The sequence below is a fragment of the Limulus polyphemus genome, unplaced genomic scaffold, assembly GCF_000517525.1.
Source record: "Limulus polyphemus unplaced genomic scaffold, Limulus_polyphemus-2.1.2 Scaffold2293, whole genome shotgun sequence".
Taxonomy (NCBI): Eukaryota; Metazoa; Arthropoda; class Merostomata; order Xiphosura; family Limulidae; genus Limulus; species Limulus polyphemus.
Window position 1 is genome coordinate 170,097 of NW_013667903.1, and position 13,445 is coordinate 183,541.

General features: G+C 33.4%; 1 protein-coding gene across 1 annotated transcript in view; it reads right to left on the reverse strand.

The window, feature by feature from the left end:
- Window positions 1-11,188: 11,188 nt before the first annotated feature.
- LOC106466537 (nuclear body protein SP140-like protein) overlaps window positions 11,189-13,445 on the reverse strand; it is an 11,377-nt gene continuing 9,120 nt past the window's right edge. Inside the window, exon 2 of the mRNA XM_013926829.2 lies at window positions 11,189-11,317. Coding sequence (XP_013782283.1) covers window positions 11,189-11,317 — 129 coding nt within the window. The remainder of the gene's footprint in view (window positions 11,318-13,445) is intronic.

Consider the following 13,445-nt stretch of genomic DNA (forward strand, 5'->3'; position numbering starts at 1 on the left):
TAATACGCCCCTACGGCTGAAAGGGACAAGCATGTTGGTGGGACGGAGATTCGAACCCGCGACCCGCAGACTGTGAGTCAAGCGCTCTAACCACCTGGCCATGCCGAGCCTAAAGTGCAGCCAAACTCGATAAAAAAAAAATATAATAGCGCCACCAGTGGGATTTTGTAAAATGACTTAAATGATCAGTTCCGCCAAAGTTTTAAACAAAAGTTGTTAATGAGGTTAAAATTACCCTAATGACATCAATATGATATCAGTTAAAACAACTTTCCATCGGGTCGTGGACGAGCTTAGTGACATGTATGTGTTAAAAACAATATACTATAAATATCAAATGTATGATAAAAAGTATTTGTAGATTTTTATGTTTAGGGAAATTTTATGAATAATTGAACGAAATTTTAGCCGTAACTTAAAATCTCGTCCGAAATTGAAATTATTGGTTTGAAACGTGAATTCGCGAGAAGTACAGCTCAACAATCATTCATACCAGAGTGCACAGACAGCGATTACTTTTCAATAAAGACGGAAGAGTCAATGCACTCTTTCTTAGTTACTTTATGTTAAACAGTCTTACTTTTAGCTTCTCGGGGAATAACATATGAACATTGGCATCGAGTGACGTTTTATGTGCTATTTTCAAGTTTACTATCTAACTTATCTTACAGTTTGTATGATTTTTGTTTGTTGTTAGACACAAAGCTACGCAGTGAGTTATCTGTGCTTCGCTCACCGCAGGTATCGGAACCCGATTTTCTAAGTCCTAAGCTCTCGGGACTTACCGTTAAGCCACCGGGGATCTTATATGATTTTTAACAGAAATTGTTTTGTAGAACCAACCAAAATTATTCAACCAATAGAACAGTTACTAAAATATTATGTGAAGTTTCATAACCTGTGTGATTAAAATAAATCACAATTTACATGATTATTTAACCCATCCTTTAAATTAGCAAACGAGCTAATAATAACTTAATATACTTTATAAAGCGTGCGCTCATTTTAGTTATTGTCATAAGAGATTTTAAATGGTAATGTACAATGAGTCATTAACTTCTAAAATAAATATTGTTCATGTATAGTCTATTTGACTTACATTTTCAATAGAATTTCAATTACTGATGAATTAGAATTTAGTTTGGACTTTCGATAAACACAAACCGAAATCATATTCTAGCTTCTACTGGAGAAAAAGAAATCACAAAAAAAAACGTAATTGTTGTTGTTTTGAAATTTTATTGGGAAGTGCTAACACACTGTTTTTAAGCTTATTTTACTTTATAATTAATTATCATAATTAATAGCATCCACCTTATAAAATAATATGAACCATCGCATTGTCTGATCTTACATTAAAAATCAGCCATGAAAATCTGAATTATTTATTTGCTGCCCCCCAGTGGCACAACGGTATGTCTGCGGACTTACAACGCTAGATATTGGGTTTCGATACCCGTGGTGGGCAGAGCACAAATAGCCCATGGTGTAGCTTTGTGCTTAATTTCAAACAAACAAACAAACTATTCATTTGCTTTTATTTTCACACTCTCCATTAAGCTGTCGTTTTCATTTGATTTTATTTTCACACTCTTCGTTAAGCTGTCGTTGCTATTAATGAATTTTTAACGCAAACCTACAAAATGGTCTATATGCGCTCTGTCCATTGCGGGGAATCAAACCCTGGCTTTTGGCATTGTAAGTCCGGGTACTTATTTCTGAGCCACCGAGGGACCACTTTTTTTTAGAAAGCTGAACTTCAAGAAACAATGTTGTTAATCGGATATTGTAGTAATGATACAGTAACGTACAGTGGCAATAAACCACTTACGTTTCCTTTCAGTATGTTCGATACGGATTGCGTTCTAAGGTACTTTTTTTTCGTGTAAAAAGAAAAACCGCGCAAACAACAAACTGTAAAAACTATAGAGACTGAAAATGGACTTTAGGGTTTACGGTATCCTACTTCTTTTGTCATATAGGAAAGTATAGACCCGGTTAATTGCTAAGTTTAATGATCTAATTTTTAATTATTCATTAGCTTATTGATCGGATAATCAAATGCCAAAATGAACAAACGGTATTGAACACCTATCTTATAAATAACAAACAGTCCACAAGGAACCATTTGGTCCTTCAAGGCTGTCCTTGCACACTTAACCTTGATAATGGTAAAAATTAAAACACACCCTTTATTTATCAGGAACTCATCTTAAAAGGAACTCTCTTAAAATCCAGTAAAGTGTTAACCTCCACTATTGCCAATAGCAACTCATTCCATAAGTCAACCACTCTGTTAGAAAGATAAAGCTTTACAAACATTAAACTTGTGTCCCCTCTCTTACTATATTCAGAATAAAGTACAAAAAAACCAGAAGCTTTTACCCCAGTGGTTCTCATATAGCTTTTGTTTTTGACTCAAGACCATTTATAAACATTGAAGGCCAGTCGCGAGGTATTCAACAGTTTTAGTTCAAAAACAAATCTGGCTTATTAAATACTTGTTGAATGAATTATTATCTATTTTCAAAGTATATTCGCGAGCCTATCGCACATTTTGACGATCCAATTTTGGGTCGTGACCCATAGATTGAAAAATGCTACTTTAGCCTATTGATCCTTCGCATAATCTTGTGAATTTCAATAAGGTTATCTATTAACCTTCTTTTCTCAAGAGCACCTAATTTAAGAAATCTTAACCTATACCTATAAGATAACCCTCCTATACACAGAATTATTCTAGCAGCTCTACTCTGAACTCTTTCCAATAAGTCAATATTATTTTTTATATAAGGAGACCAAACTATACACATCATTTCAAGTAAGGTGTAACTGATGCTTTGCATAGAGATAACTGCATATACTATTAGTAACAAAACACTTCTTCGATGGCTTGAGTGACTTATCGGTCGCTATATCAAGATCCTTTGTTACAAACACGCTATTGAGTAGGTTCCCATCTGTATTAAACATGTAATTCAAGTTATAATAACCTAAAGGCATTACATGACACTTATTATCATAATTAATGGTCATTTACCAAATATTTCCTAACGTATCAACTGATCTAAGTCATTTTGACCCCAATATAGCTAGAAGTACCCGGGAGTTTAATGTCATCAGCAAACTTCACTTATTTACTAATTATATTTTTAACAATATTATTAGTAATAAATAAGTATTCCACTAATAATAAGAGTACAGTTTGACTGGACTTCATTAATAACATTTTCCCCATCTAATTAACCAATTAACTAGTTTTCCCCAACCCTTACCGATGTGATTTCTTAGCTAATCTTTTGTGTAACACGTTATCAAAATCTAAGTACGCCAAGTCCATACCCTTTCTATCTACCAGATAAAAAAAAAAAGTTACATCCTCGAAAAATATAACAGATTAGTAAGGAAAGCTTTTTCTTTAGTGATTCTATGTTGGCGTTCATGTATCATATTATTTCACTTAATGATTTTGCAAAGTTCCTTTTACCCGACTCTAAAGTATAACTAACTGGTATGCAATTATCAGAGAAATTCTATCACCTCTTTTAAGAATAAGAATAATATCAACAACTCACAAACCTTTAGGCAGTCTACCCATCATCTATTGACCAGCCAGAAAAGAAACAAAAAGAGGTTCACATGTCTGATCTTTGACCTTCTTTAAAACCCTTTGATAAATCTTGTTTGGTCGTGATTTTTTATCTTTCTACTTACCACCATGGGTTTCATATCTACATGATTCAGGTCACTTCCAATATTTTGCATAGAATGTTCAAGGTCAAGAATATTGCTAATATTTTCTCTGATAAAAACAGAAGCTAAGAAAAGATTTCAAATTTAAGCCATCTCATAATCTTCAAAAAACATCTTGCCATCAGCATCTTAAATTTAAGGACCCGATCCTCATGTTAGCCCTTTGCCTACAATTCACAAACTTTAAAAGGCCTTGCTGTTAGTCCTAACATTATCAGCCAGTTGTTTCTCATTAGCCATTTTCGATTTCCTAACTTGTTTTCCATCAAAATGTCTAGCTTTCCTAGTGTTCTATAAATCGTCCAACACATCTGTCATTTTATACGCCTTGAACTTATGGTATTTATTATGATATTATTATTTATACCTTTGGTAACCATTTAGGTTTGATCTTCATTATGATCTTTTTCCTCTTTTAAGAACATGTCTATCTTGGGTTAAAAGCAAAAATCAAAATCTGTCTTCCATCACCAGTTAACATATTATCCCAATTCACTAAAGACAAAACCCTGTCTCATGGTCTCAAAAGTAGCTTTCTGAAAATAATAAAGTTTCATTTTTTTAATCTCATCATGTAGAAAAATATCAAACCTAATTATGCAATGATCAATTCTCCCTAAATGCTTCTCTACTTCTGCTCTTCTTACTCTTGCAAAGATATATTAGAGGTTAACAACAGATATAAAATAGTATTCTTCATACATGGATCTCTGATTATTTGATGTAGTAAACTATTAAGATACCCTTCAAGAAATCCTTCACCATCACTTCTTTACTCTATTATCCAAATCAATACAGTAATTATGATTTGTAAATGATTTAAATAAAATTGATGATAATTATGCAATTCAATTAGTTAATCTAGTTCACCATAACGGTTGTTATTCATGTAATGTATGATATAAATAGCACATAAATCACTACTATATCTGTCGTAACTCATCTGACCTGAAGAGCCCTGGTATTAGGCGAAAAGCCTCGTCGGCACTGGATATGGCAGATACAATGTGATTAATATATTATTACATATTATTCCTTACTTTAACTCCTTTTTTCCTTTAATTTAGGTATCCGATCATTGTTGCATCAGATTCTCATTAGTAACAACTCTGATTTCATATATAATTTCTGATCGGGTGGCTTATTATAAATGCCAATTAAAAACTCCTACCTTTGAAACCGCGTCTGTAACCCATGTATATATTGAGCCTCTTTACTATAGTTTTTGTGTGTTCGCTTCCAAACGACTACAGATCAAAGAGCCACTTTATTCCCTATTTTAATCTGGGATTTCAAAATAATTTCAATTATTAATGTTTTCCAAAAGTAAACACGTTTCAGTAATTTCCATTATGTGATAGTCTTCCATTTCAACTTGAGCCCTGAACTCATCAATTTTGTTCCTAATACTCCAAAACATTAGAATAATAGCGACTAAACTTATCGTAGAATATATTATATTTATTTTTAAATCTGAGAAACCTAACTTTAAAACTACATTCTTTATCTCGTTTTTGCTTTAAATCTCCTATTTCCAAAATCTTTGTTGCCCTAGACGTCTAATTATCCTATCAATTTACCTATTTATTCCAGATTTATCAAGCTTCCTCGTTTCTATGTACATTGAGTTGAAACTATCTTTAATGGCTATGTTGAGTGATTCCACAAACATCTTGCTACCTAGCCTGTTTTGTGGAGCCCTTCTTCAGCACATAATTTAAACTTATCCTGGAAACTACCCTACAGATCCAACTATCCCACCAAACAAAATGTTGCCTGTGTCATGGTTAATAATAAAGCCTAGATATATCTTAACACTGATGTTTTGTTGAAACTGTGCATCAAAACATTGCGAATGGCTCTTTCTTCAACTCGAGTTATTAGGAATGCTGGACAGTGAAAATGGACTCTTCTCCAAATGAGAATTCGATTCTTATTCTATAATTCAAACATTTTCTTGAAATTTCGAGTCCTCAAACTTTTCGACGCCGTTTCGTATGTTAATAAAGCATATCAACAACTTAACTGCCTTTAAAGTTACAAAAACAAAACAACAACAAAAAAAATACCACGAAACGCGTGACAAACAAAAGATGTGTTCTCACGTGTGCATATAATTTCAAGACGTTGACGGTTAAGCGACTGCGACCTTTTACAAACCACTGAAGCAGTTTCTTTAGGTTCAACGTTTTTCGAGCTGAGAAACTTACTTACATCTCGGGCGCGTGCTAAATTAAAAAGATAAGTAGTTTCCTGTAGCACGAACTGATCGCTGATACTCTTAGTCAGCGCGTGACTCCAGTATCTGCTTCTACCAAAATGCCACTTTAAAGTAGCTCGTTTAATGGAAATCTGAGGCACTGTAGTTGCCGCGCTCTTTCGTCAGTGGGAATCAACTCTACAAGCTTTTAGCAGTTCACACAATCGTGCGTGACTGCTCAGTTAGCGAAATTCCAGCTATATCCGTAGTTACGCAAGTCACCACTAGATGCCAGGATATCTAATACGAATTGCCTGGGTACGCTCTTTTTTTTAAATGAGTTCAACTCAAAGTTTGAACTAAAGATTAACATTTGAAACTGTGATAATGACATTATTAAATTTATATTTGTATATATATATTTTCAAATCGAGTTACTCATTGTGGATTGTTAATTTCTATGTTTTTTGTAGTTAAATAAACTCGGAGTTTAAAAAAGTTGAAACCTGACAAACGCTTATTTTTTTATCTCCCATATAATGTATAGCATTAGTTCTGAAGTTAGTACGTGTATTACATTACATTCACAACTCTATGTATGAAACTTCGAAATTAACAGCGTGCTATTGAGTATTAATGTTACTGCTTTGGCGCAAAGCACACAATGAGCTATCTGCGCTCTGTTCATCGCGGAAAATCGAGCCCCCAGATTTTAGCATTGTAAATCCGCAAACTTACCGCTGACCAACCAGAGAACAATATTGAATATATTTAAATCGACAGGAAGATGTTTCAATACCGTTTTAAGTCAAAACATTATATATATCCGAAGTAGACTGAAATTAGAGTAAACTATTCATGCATCTATCGGCTGAAACGTTGTTTTTTCTCTATAATTGTTTCTCTTTTCATACATTTGAGATAAAGATAGTGTATCTAAATATCATTAATAAAAATTAACGAGTTCTTGTGCAAGGAAACTTTAGCTTTAAAATGTGTTTTATTTTTTAATGAGTTAACACTCGAAGCTCTAAAGAAAAACAACAACAAAAATTGCTGAAATGCTAATGTTAATGAGCACGACAAACATGTAAGGCCTACTGATAATAAAAAACACGTGTAGCAAAGAACTTGAGAACCTGACATAAGATGGAATACAATCATATAAAACTGTTTGGAGGTAAAGAAAATCACCAAAGTAGCAGGAAGGAGAACTGAATCAAGAGGATAAGTATGTGATATGCTTTGTTGCGATCGATTGGATATAGCTATAATAATAATGATAAACATGTCCACAGCCTAGTCGAAATACAATATATCACAATAAAAAAAAAAATTCACAAATAAACCTGAACATTCTTTCCGATTTTTTGTCTATATAAAACAGTCTAATACCGGGCACCATATTTACTGTGTTCAGCGTTCAGAGCATGAATTCTAAAGTCCTTTTCCTATTCACTGTGGCTTCACACCCACTTTCTTTTCGAATAGATTAAGATTCCAACTCTGATAATGTCATATTTAATATCAAAACTCACAATACGTAACCCGAGTTTAAATTGTATATGCAACTCGGTACTGGTGTCCTTTGTATAACTCTGCTTAATTTTAAGTCCTCATATCCCTAAGGGGATCAACCCTGTTAATGAAGCTTAAGAGGTATCTGTATAATGAAATATATTTCTCTCAAATGTAAAACTGATGCCTATGTAATATAGATACAAAATAGAAAGGGATTACACATACCAAGGACATTGGTTTTGTTAGGTACATCAATGTTGAGTAAACATAAGGCACACATTGATTCAAAATACGTCTTCTGATTAGATAAACTTGTAACCAGATTACACGTCAGGAATATCGTATTTTGGCAAGCACCATAGGTATTGAAATATATAGTGTAAACTTTATACACTAGATAGCAGCACTTTACAGAAAGCGTATATGAATCGCAATTTTTGTTCGGACATAATTTCTTTGTTTGCTTATTTTTGAATATCGCGCAAAGCTACACGAGGACTATCTGCGCTAGCCGTCCCTAATTTAGAAGGAAGGCAGCTAGTCATCACCACCCACCGCCAACTCTTGGGCTACTCTTTTACTAAAGTATGATTGACCGTCACAGTATAACACCCCTACGGCTGAAAGGGCGAGCATGTTTGGTGGGACGGGGATTCAAACCCGCGACCTTCAGATTGCGAGTCAAACGCCCCTAACCACCTGATCATGCTGGGCCTCGGACATATTTACAATAATATTTTTAAAAAAATGTCTTTAAATTTGGATAACTGGTTAAAGTCCAACACAGTTGAAAAAACTTCGTGATTTTTAACGGTTTAAATCACTTCAGCAATACTTATATCTAATTCTTGTAACAACGAATTAATTGGTGCATTCAATATCTTTTTGAAACGACACAATAAAATCTTTAATTGTTTGTTTCTGAATTTCGCGCAAAGCTACACGAGGGCTATCTGCGCTAGCCGTCCCTAATTTAGCAGTGTAAGACTAGAGGGAAGGCAGCTAGTCATCACCACCCACCGCCAACTCTTGGGCTACTCTTTTACCAACGAATAGTGGGATTGACCGTCACATTATAACGCCCCCATGGCTGAAAGGGCGAGCATGTTTGGTGTGACAGGGATTCGAACCCGCGACCCTCAGATTGCGAGTCGAGTGCCTTAACCACCTGGCCATGAAAATCTTTAATTCACATTTATAAGTAGTCTCAATTAATTTCTATTTCTATTCACAGGAAGGTTAAGGTTATTGTGTAACCTTTCGCGTCCGCTCAGGTGATGGCTCACTATTATTTGCCGAAAGAAATTAACAACAACTATTTCATCCGTTAAGTTTATTTGTTTTAGCGCAAAGCTACATAATGAGCTATTGCGCTCTGTCCACCACGGGGAATGGAACCCTGGATTTTGGCGTTGTAAGTCCTTAAAGTTACTGCTAACCCACTGGGGGATCTGCTAAGCTGTAATAATTTGCATAAGATATGTGAAGATTGAATGACATTATACAAATCTAAATAGTCACATTTATAATATTTGGAAAAACTTTCAATATAACCGTAAATTTACGCATCAGTTTAGTTTGTGGTCGATCAAAGAAACGTATAGACTTAGGAGGTTTTATTTCATAAACTAGAGGGGTGGGCACTCAATAGAACGCATACCTCCGTCACGCAGTGTTGATCATATTCAGCTCTCAAAAAAAAAAAAAAAATCATTATCAACAGACACAGACCATTTTTGGCAGAACAATGAGGAATAATATTCTACATATGTCCATCAAACTCCGGTCATTTTTCACTGAGTTATAGAGCAAAAATAGTGTGAAAAATCAGTCGTCATGTTAACAGATAGGGATTTTTTTTTATTTTCGTGACAATGCTGTGACCTTCACAATCCAAAACCTAATATCTCCTAATTTGGGTCATATTCCAAATGTATACCAACTTTCATCCAAATCCATTAAGCTGTTTTCGAGAAATCTTGCTGACAAACAGACAAATAAACAAACATACACTGAAGTGAAAACGTAACCTTCGTCCAGATTTGGTGGCGGAAGTAATGTGTATGATATTTGATGTTTTAATCATTTTCTGTCAAGTTTTAGACGGGATATTAAAGAAGTAATAGACAACACTTCTTAGTTTGATATACTGCAGCCACAGATTAGTTGAAATTAACATTCTGGTAAAATTCAAAGTCTTGTTTTGTTCTTCATTCTTCTCTATGTGGTAAGATGTTTTCCATTTATTTTGTAGTCCTTCATTTCCTTCGTTTCTTCTTTTAAGTCGCCTTTCTGTTTTGTTTTTTTTGTATAAAAAGTTTGAACTTCCGAATATAAAATCGTTTAGCTATTCAATCATCATACCTTTATAGGTTTTAATTTTTATATTTGTGTTGCTCTACTTTTAAACTGTGTTTGCAACATGTTTTTAGTAGCTACCTCCCCCTTTACTCTCTCCTTGTTTTTTTATCTCGTGGCAAGCTCTATGTCACTTTGTATTCAACGGATTTTACTAGGGGTGCGTATCTCACTATAGCAGTCGATATGATACGTATCTAGATACAGAAGTTTTACCAACGGTTTGTTACAAAGTTGGACAATCTTGTCTGTAATTTATTACCTGTATTACCAACATTGCCTTATTTAAGTACTTCACACTTTACAGTACTTTTACAAATTCTCAAGTTTGATCAACTAAATGGCAGCTGGTAAGAGAAGTAAAATGAAAAAGTTAATATCTGTCTATCTATTTTGTTATTGTTAATTTGTTATGTTACTTTGCATGTAATGTTTTTGATAAAAGAAATGAAGACAACATGGATCATTATTGGATCATTAATTTTTAGCAAAAATATTTTATCAGAAATTCTGATTTTTTTCTGTACAAAAGACTTATAACGTTTATTGAAAGCTTGCCAAATTTCGTGAAGATATATAAATCGTATCGGACGATGTATCGATACAATCGTATCACGGCTTCACGGTACGATACGAGTATCGTATCGCTTTATCGCCACACCTTTAATTTTTAGTGTTAAACAACAACAAATTCTGACATTTCATGTGGCGACATCTACTGGCTAGTTTTATGATAATATTATCATCACAACATGATGAAGTTCTATTCCGTTAACAAAGTTTCCAAATGTCATTGGTCATTATATACCAAGTAGTTGACTCTCCGACACAATGTACATATCAAGCGTTATAAGTAAAAACAAAAAAAAAAGAAACTTTTATGTTCAAACATACTTACAATTGACGTTTAGTTTCTTTTCTTAATTCTAGCTCTAAACTGCAACACGCATACCTTCATTCTAAATATAGCTTTACATGGTAATATTATCCATCACTCATCTAGCAAGACTGATAATAGTTTATATTGCAGCATTAGTTGGTCATCGTATGGATTTTTTATTAAAAATGGTGGCTCCAGTGACTCAGCGGTAAGTCGACGGCTTATAACGCTAAAAACCTGGTGTTGATACCCGTGCTTTGTGCTACAGAGTAAAAAATCCAAAATAATGTCACAGAACAATATCTTAACGTTTACATATTATTTTTACTAACGATTCCAAAAGAATTAGTATTGGAAATACTGCTCTGGATCAATGTGTATTTATTTCCAGTTTCTAAGTCATTGTAACCTTGGATTTTATTCCAGTGAAATTGTTTAGTTTCCATTAAGCTGCTTCTCTTTACAGAGAAACTTTATCAACTATTTTCAAACATGTCCATTAGTCTCTTGGCTTGAAACTTCTGAAACGTGTCCATTGGTCTCTTGGCTTGAAACACAAAGTTTAATCCTAGTGAATTAACCCTTGTTTCCCGAAACAAGGTTATCTGAAAGGTTTGAAGTTCCTAAATGAAGTGTTATCAAGGAATACTGACAAGGTCAGTGATCAAAAGTCAGTATCAGTGTCAGTATTCGTGTAGTATTTTGCTATGTACATAGCAAAAAATAAATAAAAGAAATACTAATTTTTTGACACCAAGGTCAGGTCAATTGGGTCAACAGAAACAAAACGGCGGGCAGTAACATTTTGCTCAGAGAAGTTGTGTTAAAAAAGTTTTATATATGCAGATACGGTTATTATAAAAAGTCATGTTAGCATATTTGACCACTCTAAGAGAATTTCATGTAGATTACTGAAATAAAAAAAAATAGAAATACCCGACGGAATTTCGTCATCATTTACCATAATGCCAAATTCACAGTTTTCAGTGATCGACCTACTTTTGAACAAAAAACGCCTTCATACAGAACTTCGAAATGTCTAATCAGTACAAGCTGAGAATGGGGGTTGTAATACACAAGAGTCAAAGATAATAAAAAATGTCTGTGAGCATAATGAGGCTAAAATTTCGAAATGTGGATTATCTAAGAAGTATATGTATGTGTATAACTTTGTATTGTTCTTATTACATGTTCTATTATACATGAAATCAATCTGAGTTCATTAAGGGATACGTTTGGAGCCGTAAAAGTCACTCTGAATGATGACTTTATTATTGTTGAGCTTGTCTTGGCCTTTCATTTTCTCATTATTTCTTTATTTATTTTTATTATAAATGTATAGAATTAATAGATCTATTTCCATGTAAAGATATATGTTTGTTTGTAGTTAAGTACAAAGGTACACAATAAGCTATCTGTGCTTAACACACCACGGGTATCGAAACTCGGTTTCCAGTGTTAAAAGTCCTCAGGCTTACCGCTGTGCCACTGGGGGCGCCAAAGATACGAACAATTCATTATTATTATTATTATCAGAAAAAATGAAAACAAATAATTGCTTAAAATAAAATATCAAAACAAAATTATTAAGTATATGAAAATATAGACCAATACAACCGAAACAAGAAAGTGATCATTCAAATAACCTTTATAACCTCCGATGCATTATAGAACATCTAACAAAAATAAAACAAATATATTTACGTGTAAACATTAGTTATATTTCTTAGATAATTTGATATGACAAGAAGTACTATTTAACTATGTTTTTCTTATGTTATTGAATAGTTACAAGACTCGAAATCTGTGAATCTGGCGTTACACCAAATGATGAGGGAATTCCAGTCGTTTTTTTTTTTTTTTTTTTTTTTTTTTTTTTTCATTTGCAGTGGCACAGCGGTATCTCTACGGACTTAGAACGCTAGAAACCGGGTTTCGATGCCCGTGGCGGGCAGAGCACAGATAGCCCATTGTGTAGCTTTGTGCTTAGTTTCAAACAAACATCATTTGCAGATTTGTTTTTCTTTCCAGAAATAATACTGCTAAACGTTCAAATAGAGTTATAATCTACATTAAATTATCTTAGAGCAGTCAAACAGGTTAAAGTAACTTTCAGTAATCATCTTATTTGCAAATGTAAATTTCTTTGTTCACAACATGTAAACGCTCGACATGTTGTTTCTGTCAATAACCCCATTCATAAGAAACGTGATAAAAATAGATTTTTTTCAATATATTTCAATAAGAAACTACTTGAAGATTAACCTTAATCACGACTCTTGGTCACTATTATTGCAAATCCTGCTTTTTCTTTTTTTTTTCTTTTTTGACATAAGACGATTTGATAACATGTCTATTTAGTCACGATGTGACAAGTTTTGGGGAGAATTTTGTTTACTCTGACATGATAAGTTCAGATAACAATCATTTTTATTTAAAGTTTATTTTCAGGCAGGCACAACATAGAATGTGTAGAGATACAATCTTGCAAGTGATGTAATTTCTCTCAGCTTAGAGTTAACGGAAAGCGGAATGTTATATATATATATTAACAATTTTGTATACTTTTTATAATTTCTAGAAGAAAGAAAAGAAGATTGGTATCTGAAAGTTCCCAATATCGAAACATTTGGAAAGATCAACAAATCTTTGCCATTTATTACAAAGCTCTTACGTAACAATAACAACCGTTAAAATCATAAATAATATTCAACGTTAAACTAGTACACAATT